The 26,898-nt window shown below is 45.4% G+C and overlaps 1 protein-coding gene across 3 annotated transcripts in view; it reads left to right on the top strand.

Annotated features, from left to right (window-relative positions):
- LOC129859102 (phospholipid-transporting ATPase IB-like) overlaps positions 1-26,898 on the top strand; it is a 111,546-nt gene that overhangs the window by 13,482 nt on the left and 71,166 nt on the right. The window contains exons 1-20 of one of the 3 annotated variants that reach the window (XM_055928478.1): positions 9,170-9,413; positions 10,085-10,229; positions 14,247-14,346; positions 14,567-14,665; positions 15,117-15,162; positions 17,112-17,152; positions 18,738-18,811; positions 18,988-19,057; positions 19,173-19,300; positions 24,607-24,718; positions 24,895-25,063; positions 25,168-25,295; positions 25,385-25,462; positions 25,568-25,701; positions 25,804-25,879; positions 25,991-26,096; positions 26,285-26,367; positions 26,466-26,515; positions 26,610-26,679; positions 26,789-26,873. In XM_055928478.1, coding sequence (XP_055784453.1) covers positions 10,129-10,229; positions 14,247-14,346; positions 14,567-14,665; positions 15,117-15,162; positions 17,112-17,152; positions 18,738-18,811; positions 18,988-19,057; positions 19,173-19,300; positions 24,607-24,718; positions 24,895-25,063; positions 25,168-25,295; positions 25,385-25,462; positions 25,568-25,701; positions 25,804-25,879; positions 25,991-26,096; positions 26,285-26,367; positions 26,466-26,515; positions 26,610-26,679; positions 26,789-26,873 — 1,750 coding nt within the window. In that variant the 5' untranslated portion in view covers positions 9,170-9,413; positions 10,085-10,128. Of the gene's footprint in view, positions 1-9,169; positions 9,414-10,051; positions 10,230-14,246; positions 14,347-14,566; positions 14,666-15,116; positions 15,163-17,111; positions 17,153-18,737; positions 18,812-18,987; positions 19,058-19,172; positions 19,301-24,606; positions 24,719-24,894; positions 25,064-25,167; positions 25,296-25,384; positions 25,463-25,567; positions 25,702-25,803; positions 25,880-25,990; positions 26,097-26,284; positions 26,368-26,465; positions 26,516-26,609; positions 26,680-26,788; positions 26,874-26,898 lie in introns of those variants that run through there. The other 2 variants (XM_055928476.1, XM_055928477.1) reach the window with 2 other exon arrangements.

Here is a 26,898-nt window from a genome sequence, read left to right as displayed (position 1 = left end):
TCAGAACGTTTAGCTTTACATTTTTATAAATGATTAGGCTATTTTTTCACATTACAAGCGCAGCAATGCACTCACGGCAGTAGGCTATAAGCGTGAATGTATGCCAATTAGGCTCTACACCCATTGTAAAGCGGATTAATGTGCTTAATTTTAAGAAGTTATTTGGCCACTTTAGTTGTGATGCAAACCTTATCAAAACATAGAGGCCTATGGGCTCCCAAGTGTCGCAGCATCTCAGTGCTAGAGGCGTCACTACAGACCCTGGTTCGATTCCAGGCTGTATCACAACCGGCCGTGATTGGGAGTCCCATAAGGTGGCACACAAATGGCCCAGCTGTCACGCCCTGGCCTTAGTATTCTTTGTTTCATTTATTATTTTAGTTAGGTCAGGGTGTGACATGGGGAAGGTATGTGTTTTTTGTATTGTCTAGGGTGGTTGTATGGTTTAGGGGGTTAAGTAGAGTAGATGGGTTAGTGTTCAGTGTAGGTGTCTAGGAAAGTCTATGGTTGCCTGAATTGGTTCTCAATAACAGACAGCTGGTTATTGTTGTCTCTGATTGGGAGCCATATTTAAGGCAGCCATAGGCTTTAGCTGTTTGTGGGTAATTGTCTATGTTGAACGTTTGTAGCTTGTGTATGCACTTACGTTTGTAGCTTCACGGTCGTTTGTTGTTTTGTAAAAGTGTTTGTTTCGTGTTTCGTCATCTTTAATAAAAGAAGATGACTTCATTTCCCGCTGCGCCTTGGTCCGCTTATTATGACGATCGTGACACCAGCGTCATCCGGGTTAGAGTTTGGCCAGGGTAGGCCGTCATTGTAAATAACAATTTGTTCTTAACTGACTTGCTTAGTTAAATAAAACATTAATACAATATGGGCTAGGCTACAGGTCTGGGACTATGATTTGAAAAAGTCGCTAAAAAAATGTATGCATTGTGTCTTGCCTTATGCTTTCTTGCCTTATGCTTGGCATCATTCACAAGTGATAATATATACTATATAAATTGATAGGCTAATATTGTCACCCATCAGACTCTTCTTGATTTAATCTTATCTTTATATATACTAAATAATGTGTGACATTTGTTTTGATTTAGAATGGACCATTATTACGCATATGGCTTGAAACGGGGGGGGGATACATGTCATCTATGCACTTAAATAGCGAATGGAGGACGCTTTTCCTGTGGTTCATTTTCATGCCAGCAAGGTAGGCTATACTCCTGTTGTAAAGACAAGTAATGTGCTTAATATTAGGAAAGTTGAGAAATAAATATATTAGGCCTAGCCTATAGAAAACTGATGGGATTCTCCTCTTTTTAATAGAGGCCATCACTCTGTTTTCTCACACAATAGCATTGCCTATAGAAATGTTGCGCAACATGAGCTCATGTAGTGTTTGATTAGATTTTCGATTACATTTGCATTGATGTCAAAGTGATTAGAGGGACCATAGAGTGCTGAGTACCAGGCTGTTAGCAAGTTTGGTAGGCTACTAATGATCGTCAGCAGCATCAGAGCTTGGAGAAGCCTAATTACCATGACCAAGCAACCACGTGGAATTTGACTGCATTCATGACTTGTGACCGCCAGTGTGGTGGTAATACGGTCACCATGCCACAGAGGCAGGGTGTCTGCTGACACGGAACCCAAACCGGCTGCGCGCGTGCGCCATCGTGCATAAATGTATTTTGTCCCCCCACACCAAACGAGATCTCGAAACTCAGGTTAAAATATCAAATCATACTCTGAACCAATTACATTAATTTGGCGACAGGTCGAAAAGCATTAAACATTTATGGCAATTTAGCTAGCTAGCTTGCAATTTAGCTAGCTAGCTTGCACTTGCTAGCTAATTTGTCCTATTTAGCTAGCTTGCTGTTGCTAGCTAATTTGTCCTGGGATATAAACAGTGAGTTGTTATTTTACCTTAAATGCACAAGGTCCTCTACTCCGATAATTAATCCACACACAAAATGGTCAACCGAATCGTTTCTAGTCATCTCTCCTCCTTCCAGGCTTTTTCTTCTCTGGACTTTACATTGCAATTGGCAACTTTCATAAAGTAGGTGTATTACCGCCACCGAATTCGTTCATCTTTCAGTCACCCACGTGGGTATAACCAATGAGGAAATGGCACGTGGGTACCTGCTTCTATAAACCAATGAGGAGATGGGAGAGGCAGGACTTGCAGCGCGATCTGCGTCACAAATAGAACTAACTTCTATTTTAGCCCTTGGCAACGCAGACGCTCGTTGGCGCGCGCGAGCAGTGTGGGTGCAATAATTGAATAATATAGATATCTAAATTTATTTTGCAACGCTCGTGCACGCGACACGAGCGGTGTAGTCAGGGTATGAGAGGTGACACCAACCATACAGGAGAGAGATAGTATGAATTATGCAGCCTCCCTCAATCCATTATTCAGAACAGCGCCTTGCTTTATAGCCATGAAAAGCTGGCACGGGGCCAGGGAACACAGGAACAGAGAACACAGGAACAGAGAACACAGGAACAGGGAACACAGGAACAGGGAACACAGGACCAGGGAACACAGGACCAGGGAACACAGGGCCAGGTAAAAGGTGGCAGAGGTCAACCCAGAGAAGAACAGAGGGATACAGTGTAGTACAGCCTAGCTGTGTCTGACTGAGCTATTGATGTGTTTCTGGGATGATAAGACATGATTATACCTGCCAGGTATGACTTTATTTATTGTTGATTGCATGTGTGGGTATATCAAGATGATAAAAGTTTTACTGGTCTTGGTGACCTGATTTGTTTTGAGTTGGGGCGTGTCTGTTTGGTGTTTGTTTTGTTTCCCCTGCCCAGGGCCAGGTTAGTGTCACGGTTGTTTAAAGGAGTGGACCAAGGCGTAGCATTTTGAGCGTACATACTTATTTACCGATGTCGCCAACAATAAATATCAAACCGACACGTGAAGCCAACGTAGTGCATCCAGGAAACTAACATGGACAACTACCCACAAAACCAACTTGGAAAATGGCAACCTAAATAGGCTCCCCAATCAGAGACAACGATAAACAGCTGTCTCTGATTGGGAACCATCCAGGCCACCATCAACCTAATTACCCCTAAACAAGACAAAAACCCATAGACAACACAAAAACTAAACAAACCACCCTTGTCACACCCTGGCCTAACCAAATAATAAAGAAATCAAATATAACTAAAGTCAGGGCGTGACAGTTAGTATGCTGTATTGTGGCTCTGGTCTGTTTCACCTGCCCAGGGCCAGGCTAGTATGCTGTATTGTGGCTCTGGTCTGTTTCACCTGCCCAAGGCCAGGTTAGTATGCTGTATAGGGGCTCTGGTCTGTTTCACCTGCCCAGGGCCAGGATGGTATGCTGTATAGGGGCTCTGGTCCGTTTCACCTGCCTAGGGCCAGGATGGTATGCTGTAGAGGGGCTCTGGTCTGTTTCACCTGCCTAGGGCCAGGATGGTATGCTGTATAGGGGCTCTGGTCTGTTTCACCTGCCTACGGCCAGGATGGTATGCTGTAGAGGGGCTCTGGTCTGTTTCACCTGCCCAGGGCCAGGTTAGTATGCTGTATAGGGGCTCTGGTCTGTTTCACCTGCCTACGGCCAGGATGGTATGCTGTAGAGGGGCTCTGGTCTGTTTCACCTGCCCAGGGCCAGGTTAGTATGCTGTATAGGGGCTCTGGTCTGTTTCACCTGCCCAGGGCCAGGCTAGTATGCTGTATAGGGGCTCTGGTCGTAGTAGCTGTATAGCGTGACTGACTGAGCCCATGGAGGGGTTAGCTGCTGAGTCAACCTTGGCGCATCAGTAATGAGCAGCGGAGGTGTCGATGCTTCTGCTTGTAATCCATCAGGGAGGAGGAACACAGAGCCATTGATAAGCCATTGATACGGTAAGGATGAAGAGAGGTAGAGTGGAGAGTACGGTAAGGATGAAGAGAGGTAGAGTGGAGGTGTACGGTAAGGATGAAGAGAGGTAGAGTGGAGGTGTACGGTAAGGATGAAGAGAGGTAGAGTGGAGGTGTACGGTAAGGATGAAGAGAGGTAGAGTGGAGGTGTACGGTAAGGATGAAGAGAGGTAGAGTGGAGGTGTACGGTAAGGATGAAGAGAGAGAGTGGAGGTGTACGGGAAGGATGAAGAGAGGTAGAGTGGAGGTGTACGGGAAGGATGAAGAGAGGTAGAGTGGAGGTGTACGGTAAGGATGAAGAGAGGTAGAGTGGAGAGTACAGGAAGGATGAAGAGAGGTAGAGTGGAGGTGTACGGGAAGGATGAAGAGAGGTAGAGTGGAGGTGTACGGTAAGGATGAAGAGAGGTAGAGTGGAGGTGTACGGTAAGGATGAAGAGAGGTAGAGTGGAGAGTACGGGAAGGATGAAGAGAGGTAGAGTGGAGGTGTACGGTAAGGATGAAGAGAGGTAGAGTGGAGAGTACGGTAAGGATGAAGAGAGGTAGAGTGGAGGTGTACGGTAAGGATGAAGAGAGATAGAGTGGAGGTGTATGGGAAGGATGAAGAGAGGTAGAGTGGAGGTGTACGGTAAGGATGAAGAGAGGTAGAGTGGAGGTGTACGGGAAGGATGAAGAGAGGTAGAGTGGAGGTGTACGGTAAGGATGAAGAGAGGTAGAGTGGAGGTGTACGGTAAGGATGAAGAGAGGTAAAGTGGAGGTGTACGGTAAGGATGAAGAGAGGTAGAGTGGAGGTGTACGGGAAGGATGAAGAGAGGTAGAGTGGAGGTGTACGGTAAGGATGAAGAGAGGTAGAGTGGAGGTGTACGGGAAGGATGAAGAGAGGTAGAGTGGAGGTGTACGGGTAGGATGAAGAGAGGTAGAGTGGAGGTGTACGGGAAGGATGAAGAGAGGTAGAGTGGAGGTGTACGGGAAGGATGAAGAGAGGTAGAGTGGAGGTGTATGGTAAGGGTGAAGAGAGGTAGAGTGGAGGTGTACAGGAAGGATGAAGAGAGGTAGAGGAGCAATGGAGAGAGCAGAGTGGGAAGAAAGGAGTAGAAGAGAGAGTGAAATGAAGTAAGGGAGTTAGAGAGGAAGAGAGAGAAAGAAGGGAGAAAGGAGGAGAAGAATTTAAACAAATCATCAAAACTAGGGCTGACCACAATTAGTCGACAAGTCGATAGTTTGGTCGATAGGCTGTTGGTCAACCAAGATTTTTTTGTTGTTGTTGCAGTAGCATATATATATACAGTACCTGTCAAAAGTTTGGACACACCTACTCATTCAAGGGTTTGTCTTTATTTTTTACTATTTTCTACATTGTAGAATAATAGTTAACACATCAAAACTATGAAATAACACATATGGAATCATGTAGTAACCAAAAGAGTGTTAAACAAATCAAAATATATTTTATATTTGAGATTCTTCAAAGTAGCCAGCCTTTGCCTTGATGACAGCTTTGCATACTCAGACCCAAGTTGAATGTTTCAAGTTTGTTGCAGACCATGCGTAGCCAATGTGATTTACAGGATATTTCTTTTTTTATCAGGATATTTTCTACCTGCAGGCTGCAGTGTTGTTACTATTTGGCTTTATCGGCTATTTTTACATACAGTAGTTGGCAATCGAAGTTACTTTTTAGGTTTGTGTTATTTTCATTTAGATTTGGATATAATTTTTATTAACCACATGACAATGATTTTGAGATATGAAGATGTTATTATAAATGAAATGAAACTGTTTCACGAAAATGTGCATATGAAAACCAGAACTGGCACACAGTCCGGTAGAAATGGTAAGATAAATGGCATTCCACATGAGAAAGTTTGCTGACTCCGGGTGTAGCCTATTACCGGCTACTTCAGGAGAGTAGAGGAAGAATCTGCGAATGCCATTAGGAGCGGGAGGAGGATGGTCGGGACAGGTTAAGGTTTTTTACTTCTGGTTATCTTGATCTCTGGCTCCCTCTTGAGTCGTGTGTGTCTTATTTCATCAAACAGTGTGCTTATTAAAGCATCAGACAAGCTCAATGCATACATGGTGTGTGTCTACATATGGAAGAATACACGTTTAAAAATGTCGACCAATCACCTTGTCAAAAGAACAGATGACTTTCAGTCGACCAATACTTGTTTTAGTCGGGGACAGCCCTAATCAAAACAAATCATCATGAGGCCCTGTAGCTGTCTTATTCTTTCTTCACTCCATTGTCTTTTACCTTGTTGCATCCTCAGCTAAATATGTACACTCCTACGTGATCACAACCTCCTCTCTCTCCCCAGTGAGCTGTGAGATAGATGGTGGGAGGTGATTTATTGGCCTGTTGGTTACTGGGCAATAGGCCACTGAGAGAGGAGACACATGGTGCATTCCTCTGCGCAGGCATTTCTGACACATGCCAGATCTTACAACGCCTGGATAGGTATTTTACGTATCAGCTAACCACATATTTTATAGCAATCTGGTGCCTAACGGCACAGTCGATGACGTGGCAGGCAACCATTGGTTGATGCATGCAACGTCTGAGCAGGGGAACGTGACCACGGTGATCAGTCTGCTCAGAAGACCTTTGACCCGTTCTGTCTCCTGTGAACTAGCCCCAGACGACCAGGAGGCTCCCTGCATGAATCTTTATGAGGGGTTGGAACATTTGGTCCTGGATGTCTGCTCTGTGTGCAGGGCTGTTGAGCAGAGCTGTTGTGAAGGAAGTAAGTTTGTGTTTATACAGGACCTCCCGCCCCCACCTACCGTCAACCAATCATGTGAATGCGGATCTCTACGGAGCCAAAATTTGGGAGGCGCACGGCGATGCGGTACGGAAATCAATTTGGCCTCCGCCTCTGGAGGCTCCACAACTGGTACGGAAATCAATTTGGCCTCCGCCTCTGGAGGCTCCACAACTGGTACGGAAATCAATTTGGCCTCCGCCTCTGGAGGCTCCACAACTGGTACGGAAATCAATTTGGCCTCCGCCTCTGGAGGGTCCACAACTGGTACGGAAATCAATTTGGCCTCCGCCTCTGGAGGGTCCACAACTGGTACGGAAATCAATTTGGCCTCCGCCTCTGGAGGCTCCACAACTGGTACGGAAATCAATTTGGCCTCCGCCTCTGGAGGCTCCACAACTGGTACGGAAATCAATTTGGCCTCCGCCTCTGGAGGCTCCACAACTGGTACGGAAATCAATTTGGCCTCCGCCTCTGGAGGCTCCACAACTGGTACGGAAATCAATTTGGCCTCCGCCTCTGGAGGCTCCACAACTGGTACGGAAATCAATTTGGCCTCCGCCTCTGGAGGCTCCACAACTGGTACGGAAATCAATTTGGCCTCCGCCTCTGGAGGGTCCACAACTGGTACGGAAATCAATTTGGCCTCCGCCTCTGGAGGGTCCACAACTGGTACGGAAATCAATTTGGCCTCCGCCTCTGGAGGGTCCACAACTGGTACGGAAATCAATTTGGCCTCCGCCTCTGGAGGGTCTACAACTGGTACGGAAATTAATTTGGCCTCCGCCTCTGGAGGGTCTACAACTGGTACGGAAATTAATTTGGCCTCCGCCTCTGGAGGGTCTACAACTGGTACGGAAATCAATTTGGCCTCCGCCTCTGGAGGGTCTACAACTGGTACGGAAATTAATTTGGCCTCCGCCTCTGGAGGGTCCACAACTGGTACGGAAATCAATTTTGCCTCCGCCTCTGGAGGGTCTACAACTGGTACGGAAATTAATTTGGCCTCCGCCTCTGGAGGGTCCACAACTGGTACGGAAATCAATTTGGCCTCTGCCTCTGGAGGGTCCACAACTGGTACGGAAATCAATTTGGCCTCCGCCTCTGGAGGCTCCACAACTGGTACGGAAATCAATTTGGCCTCCGCCTCTGGAGGGTCCACAACTGGTACGGAAATCAATTTGGCCTCCGCCTCTGGAGGGTCCACAACTGGTACGGAAACCACAACTGTGTCACACCCTCCATACGAAGCCTCCGACCACATTTTCAGATCAAGCATAAATTGTTTTTAAGCCTGCGCACACTGTGACACCTGTATGTGATTCATATGTCCCTTCCACATTGTGACACCTGTATGCGATTCATATGTCCCTTCCACACTGTGACACCTGTATGTGATTCATATGTCCCTTCCACATTGTGACACCTGTATGTGGTTCATATGTCCCTTCCACACTGTGACACCTGTATGTGATTCATATGTCCCTTCCACATTGTGACACCTGTATGTGGTTCATATGTCCCTTCCACACTGTGACACCTGTATGTGATTCATATGTCCCTTCCACACTGTGACACCTGTATGTGGTTCATATGTCCCTTCCACACTGTGACACCTGTATGTGGTTCATATGTCCCTTCCACACTGTGACACCTGTATGTGGTTCATATGTCCCTTCCACACTGTGACACCTGTATGTGATTCATATGTCCCTTCCACACTGTGACACCTGTATGTAATTCATATGTCCCTTCCACACTGTGACACCTGTATGTGATTCATATGTCCCTTCCTGCACGCTGGATGCTTACCTGATCTGCCTGACAAGACCTTACTGTGATTTCCACTCCTCCTAGACATGTGTCCCTGTCCTCATTCCAGTGGAAAACAGGATGTGTATGAATATTGATGCTATCAAGGGCTATAATGACCAGCTGCTCTGCTTTCAACCGGGCCATTTCAGCCTAGTCATTTGACAGAGGCTAAACACAGAAATCACTTCTACACAGAGGAAACTCTGCTGCCTCTTATACTTGTTCTGAATTATTGATGGAATAATGATGGATGTTTTCAATTCCAGCCCCACAAGGCGATCCAGACAGGGCCCAATCTTGTAAGAATTGATTGCTTGTGAAGTTTGGAGTAGAACCTGAAATGAGTTAGAAATTGAGCTGCATTAGGGCCAAAATTGCAGTTTGTGGCTATGATTTCATATAGCCTGCCCTGAATAGTGAATGTAGTGACTGAACCTTAAGGCCCCAGAAAACAGTGTGGGAAACTGAGGAACGTGCCCTCTTGATGGATGACGCGTCCCTTTACAAGTGTAATATAAACTGGTAAAACGAGCCTGCAAAAAAACATGTCAGACAGCAGACACTATACCAGCCTCGCTCAGCTACCGGATTTAAAGGGGCTACTGTCCCTTTAAATCCGGAGCCCTCAGCCCGCCCTCAGATGGGAACACCCGTAGTCAAGCCTTCGCGGGAGACTGGGGCGGTTGTCTGGTGTCGGAGCATCATCTAATCCGCGTTGCAGGGAGACCATTTTTATAAGCCACGCCGAGAAAAAGGCTTTTCTAGACCGCTAGAGACGGCCCGATGAAACGGAAGCGGTGGAGGTCTGTGGGCTTGGGGTATTCTCACAACCAGGACTCGGGAGCTTACCCAACAGCGAGGCCGAGAGAAAGGAGACGAGTGACGGGCGTGCTCCAGCTGTCCTCGCCGAGGCTTGTTGTGCCAGCTGGGTAAACTATTCCGTAACGCCCAGAACTGCTTGCCATTCACCCCCCCCCCCCCCCCCCCCCCTCCGTTATTTAGCGCAGCCGGATGATAGACAATGTTTCTCCGACGCGCAATGGGTGTGGCGGATCGCTGCTTCGCCTTGATTTTAAACGAGACAACCACAAAAGAGGGGGGACCCAGTATGGAAGCAGTGCCGCGCGATTCATGCAGCGTCGGTTCAGGTTCTCTTGGGTGATAATGCAGGTGCTCTGTGCGCACATAGAACGATGTAACAAGTCCCCATGGTGTTAGATAAACAAATACACAAGGTTTCTGTAACGATAAAAGGAGTCAAACCAACGGTGTTTGTTTGAACATTGTACATCCCTCAGCACATTCTATACAGAGGGTCCCGTGGGCGTTGAGCGGCTTGTGTGTGTATTGGTGATGGTGCAATAGCGTCGAGCGAGGCGAGAGCGCACTGAAAGAAGAGGGGCTGTTTGGAATGGGGGGGGGGGAGAAGTGATTGACATCGACCGCCACTCCGCCAGCTTACATCAGCATACAGTTAGCCCTAGCTACCTGTTGTTTCTGCCCTCCACTTTTTCACTGTAAACAACGTCTCGTATTTCTGTCTCCCACACACACACACTTACCCTAGCCTCAACTTTCTCCCATCAATCGAACCGTGCAGGACCCTCTTGCTCATCCGCCGGCTACCGCAAGGCAGATGATGAGATGTCCGGGACTACTTCTCAGGCGGATCCCACAGATGCCACGGCGCGGACGATTCTGCTCAACCAACCTCAGAACACCAAGTTCTGTGATAACCATGTCAGGTAAGATTTCATCTGGCTACAGCGTCATTATCATCAAGTCACTGAATACAGACTTCAATTGCCTTTCCAGACGGTTTGTGATATTATGATTGCCTACAATACAGTTTGTTGATCGTTTTAGGAATTTGTTTTCTTATTTTAATTTTGTTTTAGTTAAATTGTTTTTGTGATAGCCCAATGGGCTTATTATTGATAGGCTATAGGAGATAATGGGCCATTTATGGAACAGTAAATTATGGTTGTAAATTATAATCAATTTTGTATTAAATGACCTCCAATGATTGGAGAAAGGCATCAACGGGTTATTGTTTTACGACTCCCCTGTTAGTGCCAGTCTGAGGAAAGTCCTTCACATGAACATTTAGGCTACTGTCATGTGACCGATATTAGCATTTTTTTTTGCCGCATCATATCAAAACATCTAAGGTTTTTTGTTGAGCTTCACAATCAATTTAAGATATTTTCGTTTGATTTGGACATGATCGGCCCCATGACTTGAATGGGATTTGTGCCACATATGCTAAATTGTTAGTGCCTGGGAAACTAAACCAAAGCATGGATTTCTGTCATACCTTGTCCATAGACTACTTACAGGGTAAGGAAACCAATGTGTAATTTTGTAATTTGGGTGAACTATTCCTTTAATCAATAATGACTAATGTATTTTTAAAGCAGGCACTGAAAGAAAAGTAACTACAGAGAGTTAATAATGTAATGGTCGACATTTAGTAGCCTAGCATGAAACAGAATAGAACAGGTTCCATTCAAAGTTTGAAAGAAATTTGTTTTGCTCAGGAAAAATAACAAGATCTAGTGTATGATCCAGGTCTGGTCACTGGTCATTTTACTCTGTGCTGTCCTGATCAGATGAGGCAAACAACCTTCTCACAGTACATTTTCAAATGGACACTCATTCCTTCAATCCAGGAAGTACACTTAAATTACAATCATCTTCAATGCTTTTCAATTAGGAACATTTTTTATTTTAATTTGGCTTACTTTCTGAATTCCCTGGAATTTAAATTGTTCCCAACGCTGGTAAGCAGGGGATCTGGCCTTAACAAATCCAGTCTCTAAAGCGACAACATTCACAACTAGTTGGTTAATGATTTGGTGTGTGGCTATCTCTCGTGGGCAGGGTTCTGGGTAGGGACCAAACGGAATCTTCATTTGTGTGGAATATCTTTTACAACCACCCTCCCAGCTGTCGGCTGCATATTCGATGGTGACGACAACACTGGAGCTATAAATGTTGAGTCATATAGCTTTGCACACCAATGTATTGTTGACATTTGTTATTACCTCTCAATGTATTTATGTTGGCTTGAGGAGATAGGGTTGAGTTCAGTGGTGTGCAGCAATGTCGGAATGTTCAAATAGAAATACCATTTGTAGAATAGTTATGCTTCTCTGTTATGTAGAATAGGAAATCATGTTGGCTCTATATGCCCTACAACTCTATCTGGAACATTTAGGAGACTACGCCCCCCCCCGAACATTACCCTGACGCCTATAGAATCCATCAGGTCCTAGTTACATGCGGCAATCGGCAAACACACCTCAACGATCTGTCTTTACCTTCAGGAGATTCAATTCTGCTCTGAAAGGGGCCTATTTCAGGTCCGTTAATGAGATTAAGGTGGGCCTTCATCAAATTGTCTCATTGGATCACCAGGCCTTTTACTGGCCTTTGATTGGACAGTCTGGCTCTGGAGCCATGCCCTGTGTATGTCTGTGTTTTGTGTTTTAGGGCTTTACTGGTCCTATTGATTAGTCTGAGATTAAATTCCTATAGCTCTTATCTTCTGTTTTCCTCTTCCACCTCTTCTCTGCCTTCACTACATGTTTTATTCACAGCCCTGTGTCCCTGTTTGATTTGATACAGACACAGAGACACAGGGACACAGGGACCTTGTGGATTTAGATACTCTCTTACATACACACACAAACGTACACACACACACACACACACAAACGTACACACACACAAACATACACACACACAAACCCTTGACTTAGCTATATTGGCCAGGATAACGACGGACCCTGAAGGGAAGGCTGGCAGTTATTTTTGTCTCTCAAAAAGCTCTTACAGCTGCTGGCTATTGTCAATGCTAATAATTGCTGTTGTCTGAGCAATACAGGTGACTGACTGACAAGGTGAGCCTTCCAAGGCCTCATACACCCCTATTTAGGAGGTTTGGTCTAAATATAAAGCTTTGAACAGTGAGGTTCGGTCCATTTGTGGGAGTGTGAAGTTGTGCAGCCCATAATAGATCCTTGGTAACACTTTACTTGACACCCAGCGCCATAACATGTTATGCCACGGTCATAACCATGTCATAATGTGTCATAACAGCTGACATAACTTGTCATAACCTGTCATAAATGGTCAAAACACTGTCATGACCCATATATTTACACCTGTGACATATTGTATTATGTTATGGATGGTTATGACACCTGCATTTATTCAATTGTGTTTTTTTCCTGCCAAGAAGTTTCCTTTCGTTTGGAAGTTTGTGTCTTATGTCCTTTGTTGTTGTGATGAATTCTAACTTGTATAAAATACTCTTTATGGCACTGTCATAAAGCATTATGACCATCCTGTGTCACTTAACTCGGACTAAGAAAATACACTTCATCATTTGTCTGTTAGATTAGATAAAAGCAGCTTTAATGTGTGGGTCAGATGTGCTTATCTCACCACACTGTGGTACCAGAAGAAGGGGGGGGGGTGTATGTGTGTGCGTGCTTGCACGTGTGTGTGTGTATCCGGTTCAGCTGTTGCGTCTGCTGTTTGGTATCCTGGTCTTTGTGTGTGACTGGGCTCGTTGCAGGGAGACCATTTTTTTAAGGGCCACTCTGAGAAAAAGCCTTTTCCAGACAGCCAGAGAAGGCCCGATGAAACGGAGGCGGTGGAGGTCTGTGGGCTAGGGGTATTCTCACATTTCAGAGCATGTTAAAATAACATGAACATACTGTTGACATGTAGGCTATAGTGTAATGGAATGTTTTTTCCTTGTGTGGTGGGTTTTGACACTCTCTTATGTAGGTGTCATAACCAGCCATAAAAATATGTCCGACAGGTCTAAATATGTGTCATGACAGTGTTATAGCCATGTTATGATAGGTTATGTCAGCTGTTATGACATGGTTATAATGCTGGGTATAGTAAAGTGCTACCTGATCCGGTAATGTTTTGCTGCCTGTAACAGGAATTTCCAGTTGAACAAAAAGGAGGGCAGTCGTTGAAAACTCAGATCAAAATCAGGTCAATTACAAGTTGCATGTTGCATCATGCATCTCCTGGAGACGGGCCATTTTATATTCTAACCAGACACCACTCAATGTTCTCTAAACGTCCGCCTGAGAGGATTGTACCAAGTCAAAACAGAAGGCACGGATGTTGCCAGCTGCTACAGAATCACACGGTATTCATATTGTCATCAACACTATAAGAGTCACTGTGTCCTCGGTCCTTACACCTTCAGTAGCTCTCACGTCATTCACTGTTAATGATATGAGAACTATCCAGAACATCCCTAAAAGGTCTAGTGACCATCAACCAGTACACAAATGAGTGTCACAAATAGCACACTGGAAATCATGTGCATTACAGAAAAGGGAAAACATAAATATGCTAATCATTGTGTTAATTACTATTATCTGAATATTAACTTTATTAATCTTAAATATTCCCGTTTCACCGCCAGAGGACATTTTGAGTCTTGTGTTGTCTCTGTAATGGGGTTTCATGTGCATCGATCATTTTAGTGGAGAGTTTTGATGAATGTTTTGAAGAAGGGATTTAAACTCTAGTGACTACCTCTGTGTTACCCTGGAGAACACCGAGAAAGTTTCTGAAAAAGAAAATCAAACTCCCTATTTTTGTCTACAGTATACTCACAGCCCAAGGGGGATTACTTTTTTGGTGTGCGTATTTGTGTTTCATTACCGTGGTGACTAACCCTGTGTTGTACATGTATCCCTCCTCCTACTTCTCCTCCTTCTCAGTACCACTAAGTACGGGGTGCTCACCTTCTTGCCTCGTTTCCTGTACGAGCAGATCCGCCGGGCCGCCAACGCCTTCTTCCTCTTCATCGCCCTGATGCAGGTATGCCACGCCCACTACATGTGGTTTACTCTGGAGGGTGCAACGTCCTAGAGCATTCAGATAGAAATGTGTTGACAAGATATGATTCTCTGTGAAGTAGAACTATGAAACAAATCAGCTCTATCCATTACATTTCTATCTGTAACCTGCACTGACAGCCTGACCGTGTCTAACCAAACCGTCAGCGTTTCCTCAACATTGTCTCTGCGTTCTTCCTCAGCAAATCCCTGATGTGTCTCCTACGGGTCGTTACACCACTCTGGTACCACTCATCTTCATCCTCACTGTGGCCGGGATCAAAGAGATCATAGAGGACTATGTAAGTAGGACGGTCACTGGTCAACAGAGACAGGTCAGCAGAGACAGGTCAGCGGAGACAGGTCAGCGGAGACAGGTCAGCGGAGACAGGTCAACGGAGACAGGTCAACGGAGACAGGTCAACGGAGACAGGTCAGCGGAGACAGGTCAACGGAGACAGGTCAACGGAGACAGGTCAGCGGAGACAGGTCAGCGGAGACAGGTCAGCGGAGACAGGTCAGCGGAGACAGGTCAGCGGAGACAGGTCAGCAGAGACAGGTCAGCAGAGACAGGTCAGCAGTCGCAGGTCATCTCCTCCGCTGTGGAACAACACCCTGCAGAGTTTATACATCTCCCCCTCTGTTCCAAAACAATTGCTTAGCCAGCACAGAGCCATTCTTGTGCATCTAATGTGAAAGAAAAAGGGAGGGAGACTGGTAAGAAGCTCACACCCCCTCTCTGTCTCTTTACAGCAAAGACACAAGGCAGACAACACAGTCAACAAGAAAAAGACCACAGGTATTGGACATGTGTGAAGCCGTCAGTTTCATGAGTGTATTCCATGCGGCTTAACCTGTCTAGGCTGAGGGTGCCGCTAGCGGCACTCCCCCCCCACCCCCACTGAAAAGGCAGAGCCGCGAAGTTCAAAAAAAATATTTTTTTTAAATATTTAACTTTCACACATTAAAGTCCAATACAGCTAATGAAAGACACAGATCTTGTGAATCCAGCCAACATGTCCGATTTTTAAAATGTTTTACAGGGACGACACAATATGTAAAGATGTAAATCTATTACCTAAAAACACATTAGCATAATCCACCATCTTTTATTTGTCCACCAACACCAGTAGCTATCACCAATTCGGCTAAACTAAGATATTTATAGCCCCTAACCAAGAAAAAAACTCATCAGATGACAGTCTGATAACATATTTATGGTATGGGATAGGTTTTGTTAGAAAAATGTGCATATTTCAGGTAGATGGCATAGGTTACAATTGCACCCACCGTCACAAATGGACTAGAATAACTACATAGAGCAACATGTTTACCTACTTACTAATCATCAAACATTTCGTAAAAATACACAGCATACACTAATCGAAAGACACAGATCCTGTGAATACAGACAATATTTCAGATTTTCTAAGTGTCTTACAGCGAAAACACAATAAATCGTTATATTAGCATAGCACATAGCACATAGCAGCCCAGCATTGATTCTAGCCAAAGTGAGCGATAACGTCAACATCGCCAAAATATATTAATTTTTTCACTAACCTTCTCAGAATTCTTCAGATGACACTCCTGTAACATCATATTACACAATCCATATAGAGTTTGATCGAAAATGTGCATATTTAGCCACCAAAATCATGGTTAGACAATGTGAAATGTAGCCCAGCTGGTGAGAAAATGTCCGTGCGCCATATTAGACAGTGATCTACTCTTATACATAAATACTCATAAACGTGACTAAAAAATATAGGGTGGACAGGGATTGATAGACAATTTAATTCTTAATACAATCGCGGAATTACATTTTTTAAATTATCCTTACTTTTCAATACAGTTTGCGCCAAGCGAAGCTACGTCAAAAAACATGGCGTCCTAAGCCACTAACATTTTTCGACAGAAACACGATTTATCATAATAAAAATGTCCTACTTTGAGCTGTTCTTCCATCAGTATCTTGGGCAAAGGATCCTTTCTTGGGTCTAATCGTCTTTTGGTGGAAAGCTGTCCTCTTGCCATGTGGAAATGCCAACTGCGTTCGGGATGAACTGGAAGCGTGCCCAGCAATTCACAGCGTTTCAGAAATAAATGTCCCAAAATCGCACTAAACGGATATAAATTGCTATAAAACGCTTTAAATTAACTACCTTATGATGTTTTTAACTCCTATAACGAGTAGAACATGACCAGAGTAATATTACTCCCTCCACTAATGCTTGGAACAAGTGCGGGTCGATGTCCTCCAGGCGCATAACGCAGCAAGAAAAGAGTTCCTAGCTACAGGGTTTTTTAATTTGTAGTGCCTGTGAACGCGCAATCGACCCCATTCAAATCGTCATCACGTAAAGGCATCCAGGGGAAGACGTAAGCAGTGTCCGTATACTCATAGCAATAACTGTGGCCTTTTAACTGACTCCAGATCAGGGGCCAACATTTCTGAAATCTGACTCCATGTCAGGGAAATTGCTGTAGAATGGGTTCTGTTCCACTTAGAGACAAAATTTCAACTCCTATAGAAAATATAGACTGTTTTCTATCCAATAATAATAATAATATGCATATTGTACGATCAAGAATTTTGTGGGAAGCCGTTTAAAAAATTACACGATTAGCATAAATAGTGACAACAGCGCCCCCAGCCTCAACAGGTTAATAGACAGTTGTGCTTTAGGAAAGAGCAGCAGTATATGACGTGTTTAGGCTAACAGCTCTGTTGTCTTTGTGTCTCAGTTCTGAGGAATGGAGCCTGGCAGACCATCATATGGAAACAGGTACCATTACCCTCATCCTCTCAACAGCCTGTCTGACTAGTGGTTACAGATGGAGCCCACACTTTCCACAACACACAACCTGAACATGGAAAAAGTCCTAACTTTAGTTGCAGCCTGTAACTAGGGCCCAGAGTTTTTCCTCATCAGGTGATATGGTGAAGGAAAACTCTGGGCCCTAGTAATAAAGACTGCATGGCTCATTCTGTACCATCTTTCTCCACGTTGTTGAGTATCCTTTGTATCTAATGCTGAGCAGCTTGCTCTGACTGAGGGACGTGTCAGACTTAAACATTCACAGTAAAGCTACTTGCTGCTCACTGTCACTTTCTTTCTCCCTCTCTCCACCCTCCCTCTCTCTCCCTCCACCACCATCCCCCTCTCTCCCTCTACCACCATCCCCCTCTCTCCCTCTACCACCACCCCCCTCTCTCCCTCTACCACCACCCCCCTCTCTCCCTCTACCACCACCCCCCTCTCTCCCTCTACCACCACCCCCTCTCTCCCTCTACCACCATCCCTCTCTCTCCCTCTACCACCATCCCTCTCTCTCCCTCTACCACCATCCCTCTCTCTACCTCTACCACCATCCCTCTCTCTCCCTCTACCACCATCCCTCTCTCTCCCTCTACCACCATCCCTCTCTCTCCCTCTACCACCATCCCTCTCTCTCCCTCTACCACCATCCCTCTCTCTCCCTCTACCACCATCCCTCTCTCTCCCTCTACCACCATCCCTCTCTCTCCCTCTACCACCATCCCTCTCTCTCCCTCTACCACCACCCCCCTCTCTCCCTCTACCACCACCCCCCTCTCTCCCTCTACCACCACCCCCCTCTCTCCCTCTACCACCACCCCCCTCTCTCCCTCTACCACCACCCCCCTCTCTCCCTCTACCACCATCCCTCTCTCTCCCTCTACCACCATCCCTCTCTCTCCCTCTACCACCATCCCTCTCTCTCCCTCTACCACCATCCCTCTCTCTCCCTCTACCACCATCCCTCTCTCTCCCTCTACCACCATCCCTCTCTCTCCCTCTACCACCACCCCCCTCTCTCCCTCTACCACCACCCCCCTCTCTCCCTCTACCACCACCCCCCTCTCTCCCTCTACCACCACCCCCCTCTCTCCCTCTACCACCACCCCCCTATCTCCCTCTACCACCATCCCTCTCTCTCCCTCTACCACCATCCCTCTCTCTCCCTCTACCACCATCCCTCTCTCTCCCTCTACCACCATCCCTCTCTCTCCCTCTACCACCATCCCTCTCTCTCCCTCTACCACCATCCCTCTCTCTCCCTCTCTCCACCATCCCTCTCTCTCCCTCTCCACCATCCCTCTCTCTCCCTCTCTCCACCATCCCTCTCTCTCCCTCTCTCCACCATCCCTCTCTCCACCATCCCTCCACCATCCCTCTCTCTCCCTCTCTCCACCATCCCTCTCTCCACCATCCCTCTCTCCACCATCCCTCTCTCCACCATCCCTCTCTCTCCCTCTCTCCACCATCCCTCTCTCTCTCCCTCCACCACCATCCATTTTCAATGTCATTCTGACCTCATGCTGTTGCATTGCTGCATCCTGGCCACAAGGTGGCAGTAGGAGACATAGTGAAGGTGACCAATGGGCAGCATCTTCCAGCTGACATGGTCATAGTGTCCTCCAGGTTGGTTTGCGGTCTTGTGTTTTTGTGTGGTCAGTGTTAGTTAAAGTAGTGTTTGATCAGTATTGTCAGGGTAGTAATAGGGGTCACCATTATGTTTGATCAATGATTCAATATTGTCATTTGACCGTTGCATAGATGAACGTTGTGGTTAAGTTGGACTCCATCTCTCTCCACAGTGAGCCTCAGGCCATGTGTTATACTGAGACCTCCAACCTGGACGGAGAAACCAACCTGAAGATCAGACAGGTGAGACGTGTGCGGAATGACCCCCAACGCTGTGCTTTATCAACCTCCGGAGGAGCTGGTGATGGGAGTGTGTGTGTGTGTACCTGCTCTAACAGGGTGTGTGTGTGTATTTCAGGGTCTCCCTCTCACAGCTGGTCTCCAGTCTCTGGAGGAGCTGATGGGTCTCTCTGGCCGTCTGGAGTGTGAAGAGCCCAACAGACACCTGTATGACTTCACTGGGACTCTACGCCTGGACAACCAAAAGTACTGAGCGCTCTCTCTCTCTCATTATTTTAGTCTTTTTGGGGTTTACTGCCAGGGCCCAGGTCTGGCAGTACTGCTCTAGCAGCTCCAGGCTCTGCTGTAGGCCATGTGCTGTGGGTGACAGCAGGCGCAGGTCATCTGCGAAAAGTAGGCATTTAACCTCTGAATTGTGGAGATTAACACCAGGGGCTGAGGATTTTTCTAGAATAGTGGCCAATTCGTTGATGTAAATATTGAAGAGTGCAGGGCTCAGATTGCAACCCTGACGAAGGCCCCGCCCCTGGTTAAAGAATTCTGTTATTTTCTTGACAATTTTGATGCTGCATGTATTGCCAGTATACACTGATTTTATTATGGCATATGTTTTACCCCCTACACCACTTTCAATAACTTTGTAGAACATTTAAATAGAATAAAATGCTTTTTGGAAGTCGATAAAGCAGGCGTACATTTTGGTATTATTTTGGTTGACATGTTTATCTATCAGGGTGTGTAGGGTGTAAATATGATCGGTCGTGAGATGTTTTGGTATAAATCCAATTTGGCTTTTACTCAAGACATTGTGCTTATTAAGGAAGTTCATAACTCTTATATTTATAATACTACAGAAAACCTTCCCCAGGTTACTGTTCACACAAATGCCTCTAATTGTTACATGCTGACCACACTACTTGCGCGCGTGCGTTCGCCATCGCGAGCATGTTGATTTTGTCCAGTCACACCAGACGCGATCAGGACACGCAGGTTGAAATATCAGAACAAACTCTGAACCAACTATATTCATTTGGGGACAGGTCAAAAAGCACTACAAATTTATGGCAATTTAGCTAGCTAGCTTGCTGTTGCGAGCTCATTTGTCCTGGGACAAACATTGGGTTGCTATTTTACCTGAAATGCACACAGTCCTCTACTCCGGCAATTAATCCACAGATAAAAGGGTAAAAGTTTGTTTTGAGTAATATCTCCTTCAGGCTTCTTCTTCTTTGGACATTATATGGTAGTTAGTAACCAATGTTAGGTGCATTACCACTACCAGCTGGAGTGTGGACCTCAGTTCATCTTTCAATCACCCACGTGGATATATGCTCCTAAAAACCAATGAGGAGATGGGAGAGACTTGAAGCGCGTCAAGCGTCACAAATAGAACCAAGTTCTATTTTAGCTCCTGGCTACGCGGATGCTCGCACATGACGCAAGCAGTGTGGCCAGCATGTTAGGGTCAAATTTGTCTCCATTCTTAAAGATTGGGGTTATGAGTCCTTGATTCCAGATGTCAGGGAAATAACCTACACTCAGGATCAAATGAAACAGTTTTAATATAGCCAGTTGAAATTTTGCACTATTGAATTTGAGCATCTCATTTAGGGTTCCATCAGGTCCACATGCTTTTTTAAATTTGAGGCCTGAAGTTTCTTATAGAGCTCATGGTCAGTAATTGGGGAGTCCAATGGATTTTCATTGTCCTTCATAAATGTTTCTACTCCATTAAACTTCTAATGAATTTGGCATTGTTCTGCGTTTGCATCAATGTGAACAGTGTTGTAAATGGCTCGTCCATATCTCTCCATTTTCTATCACTAATTCCTCTAGATTCTATTTTTTTTTTTTAGGTTTTTCCAATTTTGCCAGAAGTTGTTTGTGTTTATGGACTCCTCACTGTCAGATTCTTGCTGTTGTACTGTGCTTTTTTTTGCTTCTGAGTGTACTTCTATAGAGTTTTAAAGTCTCACAGTAATTAAGGTGTAATTCATCATTATTTGGGTATGTGTGCTTTTGTTTTTTTCCTTCTAATTCTACAATCTGCATCAAACCAGTTGTCATCTGTGGTCTTTTTTGGTTCGTTTTTTAAATTCAATTTCAGTTGTGCTTCTTTTGCCGTTTGCCTGAATTTATTGTTAATGTTTTTTCTGCTAGATTGATGCCTTCTTTACTGTGAGTGGATGTGGTATGCAGAAACTTTTCTAAGAGTGTTTTGATTTTTTGGTTACTGGTTGCTTTCTGGTATTCTTCTGTGCTGTTTTGGGCTCATCTGTATAAATGTCTGATGTTATACAGCTTACTGGGCTGTGAATGTCTGATGTTGTACAGCTTACTGGGCTGTGAATGTCTGATGTTGTACAGCTTACTGGGCTGTGAATGTCTGATGTTGTACAGCTTACTGGGCTGTGAATGTCTGATGTTATACAGCTTACTGGGCTGTGAATGTTTGATGTTATACAGCTTACTGGGCTGTGAATGTGTGGTTGTTTCCATGTCTGTTCTTTTGAGGAACAACGTAATTTGGCTGTGATCAGACAGAGGTGTTAGTGGCTTGACGGTGAATGAGCTGAGCGAGAAAGGGTCAATGTCTGTGATCATATAGTCTACTGTGCTGTGGCCGAGAGGTGAGCAGTAGGTCAATCTCCCCAACGAGTCGCCCCGTAACCTACCATTGACAAAGTACAGACCCAGGCTTCTACAGAGCTGCAACAGATCCCTTCCGTTTTTGTTGACGGTGCTGTCACTGTTGTTTCACCGGGGGAGATTAAGGCAGTTAGAAACAGTATGGCCTGTAATAAAGCTGTCCCCTCGTGTGCTCGTTAGATCAGGTAGTGTTCCTGTGTGCACATTTGTGTCCCCATAGATGAGCACATTTCCCTGGGCCTGGAAATGGCACGTTCAAGGGTGGGGAAGATCTCCTCTCAGTAATATAGTTTTAACCAAATGTGATATTTAGGGGATCAATTAGATTTTGTAGTTGGGATTGTAGAAAATGATCAATCCTCCAGAGTCTCTGCCTCTATTGACAGAGCTGTGTTTCTGTGACGGCACAATTACCTCTCTGTGGCCTATGGGACAGTGAGTGACAATGTCAGCCTTACACCATGTCTCCTGCAGAATTATGACGTCAACATCTTTAAGATTTTATTTAAACTCCTGTACAAAACTCTTCAGCCCAAAGGTTGATGAGTTTAGGCCCTGAATGTTTTCATGTTGCAAAAAGAAAGAATAGCACAGTCAGAAATACAGTAACTACTAACTACTGAGTTGTTCAGAGTGATTAACAGGATAACAGAAATACAGTAACTACTAACTACTGAGTTGTTCAGAGTGATTAACAGGATAACAGAAATACAGTAACTACTAACTACTGAGTTGTTCAGAGTGATTAACAGGATAACAGAAATACAGTAACTACTAACTACTGAGTTGTTCAGAGTGATTAACAGGATAACAGGAATACAGTAACTACTAACTACTGAGTTGTTCAGAGTGATTAACAGAAATACAGTAACTACTAACTACTGAGTTGTTCAGAGTAATAAACAGGATAACAGAAAAACAGTAACTACTAACTGCTGAGTTGTTCAGAGTGATTAACAGAAATACAGTAACTACTAACTACTGAGTTGTTCAGAGTAATAAACAGAATAACAGAAATACAGTAACTACTAACTACTGAGTTGTTCAGAGTGATAAACAGGATAACAGTCAGAAATACAGTAACTACTAACTACTGAGTTGTTCAGAGTGATAAACAGGATAACAGTCAGAAATACAGTAACTACTAACTACTGAGTTGTTCAGAGTAATAAACAGAATAACAGTCAGAAATACAGTAACTACTAACTACTGAGTTGTTCAGAGTGATAAACAGGATAACAGTCAGAAATACAGTAACTTCTAACTACTGAGTTGTTCAGAGTGATAAACAGGATAACAGTCAGAAATACAGTAACTACTAACTACTGAGTTGTTCAGAGTAATAAACAGGATAACAGAAATACAGTAACTACTAACTGCTGAGTTGTTCAGAGTGATTAACAGGATAACAGAAATACAGTAACTACTAACTACTGAGTTGTTCAGAGTGATTAACAGGATAACAGTCAGAAATACAGTAACTTCTAACTACTGAGTTGTTCAGAGTGATAAACAGGATAACAGAAATACAGTAACTACTAACTGCTGAGTTGTTCAGAGTGATAAACAGGATAACAGAAATACAGTAACTACTAACTACTGAGTTGTTCAGAATGATTAACAGGATAACAGAAATACAGTAACTATTCATCGAACAAGTAAACTTTTAGTACATTAGCTGTGTGTTTAGTGCTGATGTATTGGAGGAGCTGTTTAATCTCACTCAATCCTACAGAGTTCTCCTGTCCTCTGGGGCTTCCTCTCTGGTCTGGTAGAGGTGGTGGTCTGGTGTGGGGTAGTAGGCTGGGCCCGGTCCAGTCTGGCTGCGCCGATGGAGGTGGTGATGCTCTGGTGGTGGGTGGGACCTGTGGGGTGTGCTGTGTCTGGGGGGGCCTGGGGCTCCTTGTTGGTGCAGTGGTCTGGTAGGGGGCTCTGGGTGGTCCTCTGTCCAGTGCGGTATAGGGTGTCTACCAAGTGCCACTTGCTTTAGAGACTTGACAAACATACCTACTGTCTGCTTCCCCGGGTGGGAGTGGTCGTGCAGGTGCTTTGGGGTGATTGTTGGGGTGGTGAGCAACATACACGTTCGTGAGTAGGCCACAGCCTCTGGTGATGTCAGCATTGACCTTCTGGATGGTATATGGGATGAAAGTCTTTGCGGGGCAGCAGAGAGGAGATGGTGATGTGGGAGTTGGAGAACCACTCAGAGGCCCTCTACTCTGTAGACCAGGCTGCCATCTCTCTCCGGCTCTTCTCACAGGTTGTTGGTGCGGGTGTGAATAATAATGTGGCCTGGTGTGCCAAAGTCAGGCTGGGACAGGATGTGGAGTGTATCCTGTGTTTTTGGGCACCATATTTTGGACACCTTGTGTTGGGGGAAGAGTTTATCCTCTTGGATGAATTTCCCATTTGAGTCAATGAGGATGGCCCCCTCAGTGAGTTTTACCAGAGTAGTGGGTTTACGGCTGGGGCTGGGTACAGTGCAGGGTGTGTCTGGGGCTGGGGTACACAGGGTCTGGGTACAGTGAGGGGAGTGTCAGGGGTTCCATAGAGCTTCTCTCTGTAGTAGGTGTCCCCATGTGAGCCTCCTTGTTGACTGGGGGTGTGTATAAGGGGTGGTCGGTATGGGGGGGGTGGTAAGGAGTATCTCAGTCACTGCTGCTGTGTTGAATTTAATTAGTATTTTTTTTTAAACTCAATCTTTTCCTCCTGTGTTGATCGTCAGTTGTACAATTTGATTACCTATATATTTTTTGCTAATTTAATCTTGTTAATCTCACTCTTAGCAACCAGAAGTCAGGAGCTGTTCGTCTGCATGACTGCCTCTCTCTCTCTGAACACACACCTAACATAGGATTTTATCATTTTGAACCTCCACCTGCTTGTCACTGTTCTCTTTCCAGTGCGGTTCCTCTGGGTCCTGACCAGGTGCTGCTGCGAGGTGCCCAGCTCAGGAACACACAATGGGTTGTGGGTATTATAGTCTACACTGGACATGACTCCAAACTGATGCAGGTGAGACATTTCAAGCCTTGAACCAAGCAAATCTAAACTCTAATAGTGTAAAAGAGGCTGTGGAGTTTGCTGTTCTTCCTCCATAGTGGTCGTCTGAGTTCCTGAACTCTGTGCCATTTGGGGTGTTTTGTAGTTCCACATGAAGGATGTAATAATGTGGTGAATGTTCCTTCCAGAACTCGACCAAGGCCCCTCTGAAGCGTTCTAACGTGGAGCGGGTGACCAACGTCCAGATCCTGGTGCTGTTCTGCATCCTCCTGGTGATGGCGCTAGTGAGCTCTATAGGAGCCTCCATCTGGAACAAACAACATACTGAGGAGGCCTGCTGGTACCTGTCACGCGCTGGTGAGAATACACACACACCCCTGGACACACACATGCCTCTTAGTCATTTATTCTTCTTCCATACAACCGTGTGTGTGTGTGTGTGTGTGTGTGTGTGTCTACAGGTGACATCTCCACTAACTTCTGGTATAACCTGCTGACCTTCATCATCCTCTACAACAACCTCATCCCCATCAGCCTGCTGGTCACTCTGGAGGTGGTCAAGTTCACACAGGCACTCTTCATCAACTGGGTACGCACGGACGCAGGCTCGTGTGTGTTTAGAGAGCGTTTGGCTGTCTTTAGATGTCTTTCATCCAACTTCTCTGTGTTTGGTGTCAGGATGTGGAGATGTACTACGCGGAGACAGACACACCCGCCATGGCTCGAACATCCAACCTCAACGAAGAACTGGGCCAGGTGAGAATGGACCACCAATCTTTATCATGTTCACATCCGGGCTCAACCAATCAGAGTTGATTCCTGTTGTGAACTGACATCCTTCCTTTTTCCCCTCTCTCCCAGGTGAAGTATCTGTTTTCTGATAAGACAGGAACTCTCACCTGTAACGTCATGCATTTCAAGAAGTGTACCATCGCTGGAATCACATACGGCCACTTCCCTGACCTAGATGTTGATCGTTCCATGGAGGACTTCAGGTCAGTGACCTCCTCTTATTCTTCACCTTTGGCTGTGCTTTATTTTTGTTTTATGTAGTTAGTGTCAATTAGTAGTGTTTAATTCTGTCCGTCTCCTCTCAGTCCCCTGCCGTCCAGCAGTCTTAACTCCACAGAGTTTGATGACCCCACTCTCCTCCAGAACATTGAGAAGAGCCATGTAGGTGTTCCCCTTCTGTCATGATAATTATTATACTGAAAGAGATTGACACTGGGCTGTGTATGACTGCTCTCTTTGTTGCTCGCTCTCTCTCTCATTCCCTCTCTCCAGCCGACCTCTGCTCAGATCTGTGAGTTCCTGACGATGATGGCGGTGTGTCACACCGTGGTTCCAGAGAGAGAGGCGGACCAGCTTATTTACCAGGCCTCCTCGCCAGGTAGACAGCCTATCACGACGCAGCTTATACACCTAGGAGCCAATCATAACTCAGCTACTAGACAGTAGAACCAATCACATCCAAGCTACTACACCTTAGAGCCAATCACATCCAAGCTACTACACCTTAGAGCCAATCGAATCAACTCAACATGTATGTGCACTGCATGTGTGTTTTCCTTTCCTCAGATGAAGGAGCTCTGGTGAAAGGAGCCAAAGGTCTGGGCTTCGTTTTCACAGCAAGGACTCCTGGCTCAGTTATCATGGAAGCTGTAAGTGTGGGTTTGAGACACGGGATGCAGTGCGTCATTTGAAGAAAGGTAAATATTCATCCTCTGTTGAATTCTTTCTATTTGTTTGTGTCTTTCAGAGGGGGAAGGAAAAGAGCTTTGAGCTGCTGAATGTGCTGGAGTTTTCAAGGTAAGTAAAACCACACACACACACACACACACACACACACAATCACGACACACACACATTCACAGACACTTAACAGTCATTCCCTTTCCTACAGTAACCGTAAGCGCATGTCTGTAGTGGTCCGAACCCCCGATGGGAAACTGCGTCTGTACTGCAAGGGAGCAGTGAGTATTCCCCCAGTCATTGAATGCACCACCGTTTATTCCCATAGTGGCATTGCTCATATTGAAGATGAACCGGCGCGTGTTGATGATGTCATGGTGTGTGTTTCAGGATAATGTGATCTTTGAGCGTCTCACTGATGCGTCTCAGTACAAAGAGTTGACCATGGCACATCTGGAACAGTTCGCCACCGAGGGTACGTCCTTTCTCTTTTTAAATGT

Source organism: Salvelinus fontinalis, chromosome 7 (genome assembly GCF_029448725.1).
Source record: "Salvelinus fontinalis isolate EN_2023a chromosome 7, ASM2944872v1, whole genome shotgun sequence".
NCBI classification, from domain to species: domain Eukaryota; kingdom Metazoa; phylum Chordata; class Actinopteri; order Salmoniformes; family Salmonidae; genus Salvelinus; species Salvelinus fontinalis.
Note: the sequence above shows the minus strand (reverse complement) of the source record. Positions and strands in the feature narration are given on the sequence as shown.